General features: G+C 42.4%; 1 protein-coding gene across 2 annotated transcripts; it reads left to right on the forward strand.

Annotated features, from left to right (window-relative positions):
- The first annotated feature begins 521 nt into the window (after positions 1 to 521).
- On the forward strand, positions 522 to 9,181 carry wdr26a (WD repeat domain 26a). 2 transcript variants are annotated; one of them, XM_058648722.1, is made up of 13 exons: positions 522 to 615; positions 771 to 827; positions 1,900 to 2,036; positions 2,605 to 2,702; positions 3,933 to 4,089; positions 4,210 to 4,348; positions 4,468 to 4,608; positions 5,672 to 5,791; positions 6,528 to 6,673; positions 7,090 to 7,168; positions 7,298 to 7,427; positions 7,998 to 8,192; positions 9,087 to 9,181. In XM_058648722.1, the coding sequence occupies exons 1-13, from the start codon at positions 535 to 537 to the stop codon at positions 9,107 to 9,109; spliced, it is 1,503 nt and encodes a 500-aa protein (XP_058504705.1). In that variant the 5' UTR covers positions 522 to 534; the 3' UTR covers positions 9,110 to 9,181. The 2 variants fall into 2 exon arrangements, with proteins under 2 accessions (XP_058504705.1, XP_058504704.1); XM_058648721.1 differs by lacking the exon at positions 9,087 to 9,181 and having other exon boundaries at positions 7,998 to 9,002.
- The last annotated feature ends 495 nt before the right edge of the window (positions 9,182 to 9,676 follow it).

Genomic DNA, 9,676 nt, shown 5'->3' on the forward strand with positions numbered 1-9,676 from the left:
AAACATATGTGTTGGTAATGTATGTAGTACTTGTTGTCATTCCATTTGCAGTAATTTCTCACCAGGAAATTGGCCTCAAATTTGTTGTGTTCTTTAAGCGCTTAAGTTTTCAATTAATCAGGAAAATGAATAATTATGAAAATAATCATTTGTTGTTGCTCTAGTATCCAGGGGGCAAAACAAGTTAGTTACCATCAAAGTATAATTATGTATAATTATCTCTGAAAAAAAAGCAGAAAAAGGGCGTGAAGAAATAGCTATTTACTGTGACATACCACTCTGCGAGGGAACGCCATCATCTCCCTTGGAAGTCTGTTTGACTTTGGGCGTGACAAGACGTCATAATTATTAAATTAAAAAAAACATGATTGCCCTAATGACAGCAACAGACAGGAAGTTGCACACATCTTAGAGACGAGAGACAACATCTCTGATGGCAGCTTTGCAGTGGATGCATTTGCGAGGTCATGTTAATTGATTTTTCTTTTCTGCTCTGCTGTGGATATTGTTTACAGTCAGACAGTGGATCTCCTGATGCAGGAGTCGGGCTGCAGACTGGAGCATCCCTCTGCCACCAGGTTTCGCAATCACGTTATGGAAGGAGAGTGGGACAAGGTGGGGGTCAAGTGATCTTATCCAGAATACTCAGGAGTCTTTGTAAACACGTTTTCTGTGCACTCTATGTTATATTTATTATTTAGGTGATCTTTCTGCTGATCAGCCTGACCTAGAAAACCCTAACAGTCGTACCTTTCCTGTCTTACATTCAGGCTGAGAGTGATCTGAATGAGTTGAAGGCAATGATGCATTCTCCAAGCGCCATAGTGGTAAGTGACAAATAAAGCAGTTCTCACAACACTGGCATGTGTCTTTAAAGCTGTAATATTTTAATAATCAATTACTAAATGAATCTCCAACTATTTTGATAATCGATTATTTGATTTTAGAGGGTTTATTAAAACAAGCCTTCTTATTTTTCAGCCTCTTAAATGTGATTTTCTTTCTGGTTTCTTTTGCTCCATACAACAAAGACATCATTAGAACTGAATAATTTTGGTTTGTGGACAAAACAAGGCATTTGAGAACCTCATCATTTCCAGGTTTGGGAATCACCGATCGACATTCTCCAACATTTTCTGACAACAAATACTTGATTAATAAGGAAAATAATCAACAGATGAATCGATTATGAAAACACTTGTTAGTTGCAGCCTGACTGTAGTGCGTGTAGCTCTTAAACATAAATAAAAGCCTGCTACATTCACACCACTATCAAATGAGTGTCACACAATCCAGATTAAGCCTATCAAGGCCACATGACTCACTCTCTGTGTGACTCCCTCTCTTTCTCACTGTTTTGTTTTGGTGTCTTTTGAGACAATCCCACACTGCAAACAGAGGGACGCCTTTTATGTCACAACTGAGCAGACAAGTCCTTCTTGTCTCCACTACGGCTGAAAACACCGGTCAGCAACGGTCTCTGCTGATAATAAACCCGGACATTCAGTAGGAGTACACAATCGTATTTTAATCACAATCCTGGGTCAGCGAGTTACGTAGCGTCTCGTCGTACAGGTGAAACGAACAAAGACAAAAAATGAGGATATACAGCAACTTTTCTTCCCCTGTTTGCTTTGACTGCGTTTGCTTCGACCGTTCCACTCGGTGGAAACACGGCTTATGAGAGTAGAAATGCGCCATAGAGACCGCACTGTTTTGTCAGTTACTCAGAAGTCCACAGGGGGGCGGTATATGCACTGGAGCTTTAACACTTTGTTGTCTCACCAGCATGTACAGTACACTGTCTCTGTAATCAGCCGGAGTCTGAAGCCGGAGAATTTGTTGACTACAGTCCCTCTGTGATTATTTGCCTTGTCTCGTTCTTGTCTTCCTGTGCAGAGGATGAAGTTCCTCCTGCTGCAGCAGAAGTATCTGGAGTATCTTGAAGATGGGAAGGTCCTGGAGGCTCTGCAAGTGCTCAGAGCTGAGCTCACACCTCTCAAGTACAACACAGAACGTATCCACGTCCTGAGTGGGTCAGTCTGGCTCTTTCGTGATAAGATAATTATTTATTAGTCCCATAACGAGGAAGTATCCAATGTTACAGCAGCACATTTAGTGAAAAAAAGAAAGGAAAGATGTTGCAGTAACCCTAACCCCTCACAGGAATGATACAAGTGATTATATAATGTTAAAGTTGTGTGATGTGATATTTCAGTTTTTGAATTGAATTAATGTTTGTAGACTCTACAATGTATGATCAGCATTTAGGAGCCATCATTTCATGTTGGTCATCTTTTGTTTGTCACAGCTTTGAATCATACATTTTATTGGTAGCTTGGCTGAAAATGTTGTTTTCAGTTAGTGCAGACTGATGAAGGAACTATATTCTCGTTTGTATTTGTTTAAAATGCACTTATGGCAACAATCAGCCACAACACAAAAATGACACTGGTGTTAAGACTGAAGCTTTGGAAAATCTAACCTTATTTTCGATGCACTGGTTGTGCAGCAAGAGTCTGTAGAAGTGAGAAGAGATGCATGTCGGAACAGAACAATCCATGTGCGCTAACTCTGAGAATGTGTCATCGGTGTGTTTTGAAGGTACCTGATGTGCAGTCACGCAGAAGACCTGCGAGCCAAAGCAGAGTGGGAAGGCAAAGGCACGGCATCACGAACAAAGCTGCTGGACAAGCTCCAGAGTGAGTACAATCCACTTCACAACGCCCGTTAGTCATTCTTACATATAGTATGTTTTACTTAAATGAACTTGTCCTACCTACGCTTTTTTTTCATGGCAGACATTTTGACATGGTACGACAGGAAAAACACGGGTGAAATTGGCTTAGTTTGAGGGTAAATACTCATCAATGTCATCAGTAAAACGTGGACTTTTCAGACTAAATCCTGTCGTGGTATTTAATTCACAAAACGTGCATGAATTAAGAGGGGAAATGTTTATCCTTAATCACAAGAGTCATTTCAACTTTGTCCCCTTGTGTTTGCTAAGATTACACTTTCACTGTATTGTGGGTAACTGTGGGTCACAGGTTTAAGGGCTTCTTTCTTAAGCTGGGCATACACTGTATGATTTTTATTGTAAAGCTTCATGTTTAATTCCAACTTACACTGTCTTAGTAAATCCTCTATGGTGAAAAGCCAGAGCTGAGGACCTGAAAATGCCCCATCAGTCCCAGCTGGTCGTCCTGGCTGTTTTCAATTGTCAGTAAATAATTGGCGAGATTGAAAGCTCCCCGGTAATGAGCAGCAATGGGAGCCGGTCCATCTGGACTCGAGGATGGACATTCGGAAAAATAATACTTTTCAGCTGAAGAACAGAGGCTATTACATCTCAACATTTGGAAGTAGATCATCAATCCTTGCCATGTTCGCTGTTTTTCCATTCCTATATCTCTGCTCTGTATAAATATTAAGTTAACTCTTTAGGTTACTATCACAGCGGCATATTACACTGTGCTTAATTTATTGAAATGTGGCCAGTGGTGCTGAAGTAGTCCTTGTTTCTACTCGGTGTCGGACTCTAGCCGCGGTGGTTGTTCTGCTATTATTTAATATTTGAGTAATGTTAATAACGCGATTCATAATGTTCCACTACACTGCTGTCACTACAGTGAGTCACTGCGACCTGCCACCACAGTAATGGCTGCTCCACTTGATGGCAGAAATCGCAAATCATTCAGCAGATTTGTCACCACAGTAACAACAAACACTAAATCATGAATTATTGAAATAAAACTTGTGTTACTGAGCTGAGTAGATATTAGTGCGCTGAATACTACACAGCACAGTGGCAGAAAGAATGAACAGTCGGATACATTTGGACAAAACTCTTCAGTTTTTGATTGTCTAAACTGTGTGTGTGTGTGTGTGTGTGTGTGTGTGTGTGTGTGTGTGTGTGTGTGTGTGTGCAGCCTACCTGCCTCCCTCAGTGATGCTGCCCCCTCGCCGCCTGCAGACTCTGCTGAAGCAGGCGGTTGAGCTGCAGAGGGAGCGCTGCCTCTACCACAACACCAAGCTGGACAGTGGACTGGACTCTGTGTCCCTGCTCCTGGACCACACCTGCAGCAGGTAAGGAGACACTCATACTCGCTGCACTGTAGCAGGGCTCAAACCAGGCTGAGGGTTCTTCTACTTCGATGACGACTACACCTCTTATCTCTTAATTCATCATCTGTTCTTAATCTTTAGGAAACAGTTCCCCTGCTACACTCAGCAGATTCTGACCGAACACTGCAATGAGGTCTGGTTCTGCAAGTTCTCCAACGACGGCACAAAACTAGCGACCGGGTCCAAAGACACCACAGTCATCGTGTGGCACGTCGACGTGGTACTCGCACATTTTTGCTGACGTCTTTATTTCCACTTTGTAGCAGGAGAGAAAAGTCTGTTAGCTTGTGAATGCTGAAATAAAGTGGACTAAGGACTGTTGTGTCTTTTGGTCAACAGGAAACCCAGCAGCTCAAGTTGCTGAAGACTCTGGAAGGTCATGCTTATGGCGTTTCTTATCTGGCCTGGAGTCCAGACGACACCTACCTAATAGCCTGTGGTCCTGATGACTGCTCTGAGCTGTGGCTGTGGAATGTACAGGTACAACATAACACACACACGCACAGCTGCCCACTTTCACAAAAATATTATCTGTGTTCACCACAAAAGAAATGTACTCCTGTGTCTCTGTTGCTGGATCATTTGCGTGAGTGAACACAACCTGCAACTACTCGCCTGGGGGCTGATGCTATCATTAACTATGCTCCTTGAAAAATACAACCAGCATTTTGAATCATTTGACACACGCTTTGAGGCGTACGATCAGAAGTAAAAGATAGTCTTGACTCACTTTTAGTGTTTGTGACACTTCAGAGAGAGATAACACCAGGGCTCTCTCTGAACGAGCTGTGTATTTGACTTAAAATGTTAATTAGGCTATTGTTGAAATCCTCCAGGATTTCGTGATGTCACAATCACAATCATTGCAACTTCAGCCAGTCCCTGCAACCTTGCCTTTTTACCCAGTCACCCTAACTTTTCCACATCTTTATTTAAATGCTAGAGATTTAAAATGGTGCATCAGTCTGTTTAATGTAAAAGGGAACTGGACCTGTATTTAGTCGGAATAATCATCTTTAAACACATTAGGGCTGCAACTAACGATTATTTTCATTATCGATTAACCTGTCGATTCATCTCTTTGGTCCGTAAAATGTCACAAAATGGTGAAATATGTTGATCATTGTTTCCCAAACCTGGTAATCACAATGTTCTGAAATGTATTATTTTGTCCACAAATCAAAATTGCTCAGTTTGAATGATTTCTTTGTTCTATGGAGCAAAGAAACCAGAAAAATAATCACAGTTATGAAGCTGAAAAGTCAGAGAGCTTGTTTTAATTATTTAAAAAAAGCACTCAAACAGATTAATCACGTATCAAAATAGTTGATGATTAATTTAGTAATCATTTGATAATCAAATCATCATTGCAGCCCTAAAACACATTTATTCAAACCTGAAGGAAGATCCATGTCGGCCGTTATGACTCTGTATTTTCAGTCACGTGAACCAAAAATGTTGAAATGATTGTGTTACAGTGTACAGTGTGTGGAAACTGACCTTTCCAGTCATGTTTCTCCCACCTTTCGCCTCTGCTGTGCAGACGGGGGAGTTACGAACAAAGATGAGTCAGTCTCATGAAGATAGCCTGACCAGTGTGGCTTGGAATCCAGATGGCAAACGCTTCGTCACCGGAGGCCAGAGAGGCCAGTTTTACCAGTGTGTGAGTACAGTTGGCTCTGACTCTGTGTTAATTCATCACTGAAGCCACTACCAGTCCAGATCACTGATACTGTAATGAAATGAACTTTGAAACATCCTGTGTCATCGTGTGCACAGTTGTCCCTGTCTTTGCACTGAACGAAACAAACGCTGCTTGTTTGTTCACTGTAGGAGCCTTTGATGTGCAATTAAAATGTCATGACTCATGATCTGAGTTTAACCGAGGTTGCCTTGTAAACAAAGAAAGACGCTGAAACCTCAAATGATTCTTTCACTTAAGGGTTGTGTTAACTCTAACCTTAACCCCATAAGCACTGTATGTAAACCATGGAGGATTTTGGAGTGCAACTTCATAATTATGTTCAGGATCCAACGTAGTTCAGTTTGACTTTCTGACACAGAGTGAGTTGAACCTTTATTTACAAGTATATCATTCTTATAAGTAAAACAAAATAGAGCTATACGTTGAATATAATGTGAAAACTTTTCCAGGGTTTTAGTAATGTTTTTTAGGGGTTGATCCATAGATTTACTGAAAATAACAACATTTTTTACACTGTAGCTAAATAAAATGAATGTGGCCAATAATAGAGGTTTCTACTATATATAATTAACACTACAGACTTACCTGTTAGTGAACTACACTATATGTTAGTGGGTGGGTGTGTTGGCCTCACAGCTCAGAGGGATCTGTAATGGTGTGTTCTGAATGCATTCGGTTTTATTTTGACTCCCAGGACTTGGATGGAAACCTGCTTGACTCATGGGAAGGAGTTCGGGTTCAGTGCCTGTGGTGTCTGGGCGACGGCCGGACCGTTCTCGCATCCGACACCCACCAACGTATCCGAGGATACAACTTTGAGGACCTGACTGACAGAAACATGTAAGTCACCGCGGTGACTGAGCTGAGTAACATTAACGCCCACTTTTCCTGTTGATATCTGCATAAAATGTAGCCATTTTAGAAATTTAAATGGTTATTTTGCTTTTCCTGTAGCAGTTTCAGGCTCTCACTCACATCAGAGACACAGTTCTCTCGTGTTTCTTAATTGATTTACCAATTATGGAAGTCATTTTTGTATGTTTTTTTTATAAGGTGATGTTTGTAGAATGAAAAGATGCAGTGGAGCCCCAGAAAACAGCCGGTAACAAATCAAAGGAAACTGCATCGATTTGCAGAACTTTAAAGTTAAAATGATTCATTGACAGTTAACTACATGTTTCGCTCGAGACTGATCTCCACTGCTGCAGCACTGTGTTTACTCTGCATGTTGATCCTGTTGTGTCGTATCATTCCAGCGTGCAGGAGGACCATCCCATCATGTCGTTCACTGTTTCCAAAAATGGAAGGTTAGCTCTGCTCAATGTGGCCACCCAGGTGAGCAGCTCATTACGACCTCAGCTTTTCTCTCTCTCTTTCATTTAAACCTGAGCCAATCGCTGCAGTCGTGGTTGAGTTCCATGTAGGTTTGGAAGTGTGTCGTTAACAAACCCTCTGTGTTTGTAGGGCGTGCACCTATGGGACTTGCAGGACAGGGTGCTGGTGAGGAAGTATCAAGGGGTCACCCAAGGTTTCTACACCATCCACTCCTGCCTCGGGGGCCACAATGAAGACTTCATCGCCAGTGGAAGTGAAGGCAAGACAGTATAATATGTTTCAGTAGCAAGCTTGGCAGAGTAGTTGCCCAGTAGAATCTACAAAAGTTCTATCCTCGGGGGACCAAAATTTAACAAAGACCAAGATCCCAAGGACAATCACTTGACCAGATGCAGAGCGTGCTGCATATAACAATAACATTTTCCCTCCCATCTTAAGCTGTGTCAGCACATTTGATCCTTGAATTTGTGGGAATTGGTCCTGGAAAGTCCTTTAATTCAACTAAGTTGTGGGAACTCTGGTTTGGAGTTTGTACACAAACAATCGATATGAATCAGAAAATAGTAAAAAAACAATTTTTTTTTTAACCTGGCCCTAATGTCAATGTCTCAATGTCAAGCGTGTCGTGTTTAAAAGTACATTTGAATGTCATAAAACTTACACTGTACCTAAAAGGTTAAAATAAACATTCAGTTGATAATCTGAGCAACCCTTGTACACATTCAGCAAAGTACTGCCAGGAAAAGTCTGTGAAATTCTCCCTTTTTAATTCGTAAAACTATCTTTTCACTGTGGTAGCAGCTAACAAAGTCTCCTGTTTGCCTTTCAGATCACAAAGTTTACATCTGGCACCGACGTAGCGAGCTGCCGATCGCAGAGCTCACTGGTCACACCCGCACGGTCAACTGCGTGAGCTGGAATCCCGTCCTGCCTGGACTGCTGGCCAGCGCCTCAGACGACGGAACCGTCCGAATCTGGGGACCTGCCCCCTTCCTGGATGTCCAGGATTCAGAGGGGCTCAATGGTATGAGCATGAAAACCTGCATGAATGGCTGTTAGGGACTGTAAACGGCACATTGCCAGCATGCCATCATCGTCAGGAACCAGTGTGAAAAACAGATTTTAAACCACTTAACAAAAGACTCACCTGATAACGTCCACACCTTCTTATCTACAAGCATCTAAAAATGTGTTTATTACTTTATCCAGCCATTAGAAAGCTTTGTTAATTGTTCACTTGTCCCACACCAAAGTCCATTGAGAAAAGCAGCGTTTTTAGCTCGCATGGACACGAGAGCTGCTGGTCTCCTGCTGCCTTGTTTTGTAAGTTTGTGTTGCTTAGATGAATCTAAAACTAAGGATTTCACCCACCAAACACCCAACACCTAAATCACAAAATAACACGTAAACAGCAGGCGATCAGCAGTTCCTGTTTGCTGTGATGTAAAATTGCTGATTTTCTCTATGGACTTTGGCTCGAGCAGTGAGCGGTTTACAAAGTGGCACAAAGTTTCCATTCAGAAAAGGTCAGAGAAATCACCAAACATATTCTTTAGACATCAGAGGCTCACGTAGGTGTTGATTTTTTGAGCAGAGGTTTTTGTTAAACGGACTAAAACCGGTTTGTCCTCTTGTCATCACTGGCTGTCGCGCTTTCAGTGAGGGCGACCAGTTATGGCTTCAAAAAAAAAGAAAAAGAAAAAAAAAGTAACGATCCCTATAATGTGCCAGGGGATCGGAAAAAAGTATTTTGAAATCGTCTACGTGGTTGTGAGAAACTGCAGCCACTGGGACTGACGGGGGACGACTAACACTGCAGTCGCGCGTGTGTAGTGTGACAAGCTCATGGAAGCAGAGCAGCGCCGTGAGCGTGAGCCGCCGGGATAAAGTGATCTTTGCCTTTTTCCTGTCCTGTCAGAATGTTGCAGCATGGACAGCTGATGATCTGCTGCTGCTGGACTCAACCTGACGAGCACTAAGACTCAGTTGACACTTGAATGGATGAAGCGGGATGGGGAGGGGAGGGGAGGGAGGGAGGGAGGGAGAAGCGGGGCTACTGGTGCTCCTTGTCTGGATGTCACAACACAGAGATGTCAAGACTCCCATCACGTTACCGAGGAGCTGAGCAGACCGAGTGAAGCCGAGCTCCAGCTCCTCATCTTACTCCTCCCCCTGAAACCTGCACATCCAGGACCACCCACCTCCTCTTATTTATTATCAGATTATCAGATTATTTATTCATGAGTAGTTCACTGACGCGTGCTAAACTGTGACGTACGTAGCAGCACCCGGTGGAGGGTGCGTGTGTGTGTGTGTTCCTGGAGAGAAGAGATTTTACCTGCAGGACCCTTTGGACGGCTTTAAGAAGAGGAGAATTTTTAAAGGCTGAATTCTATGTCTTTTTTGTTAAGATTTAAAAAATAACAAAAAATGCAGAACGTATTTTATACCCATCCCCCGTCCCCTGTCTCTTTAGACAATAGTATTTGAGTGTGTTGCACAGGACTG

Source organism: Solea solea, chromosome 13 (assembly GCF_958295425.1).
Source record: "Solea solea chromosome 13, fSolSol10.1, whole genome shotgun sequence".
Classification (NCBI taxonomy): Eukaryota; Metazoa; Chordata; class Actinopteri; order Pleuronectiformes; family Soleidae; genus Solea; species Solea solea.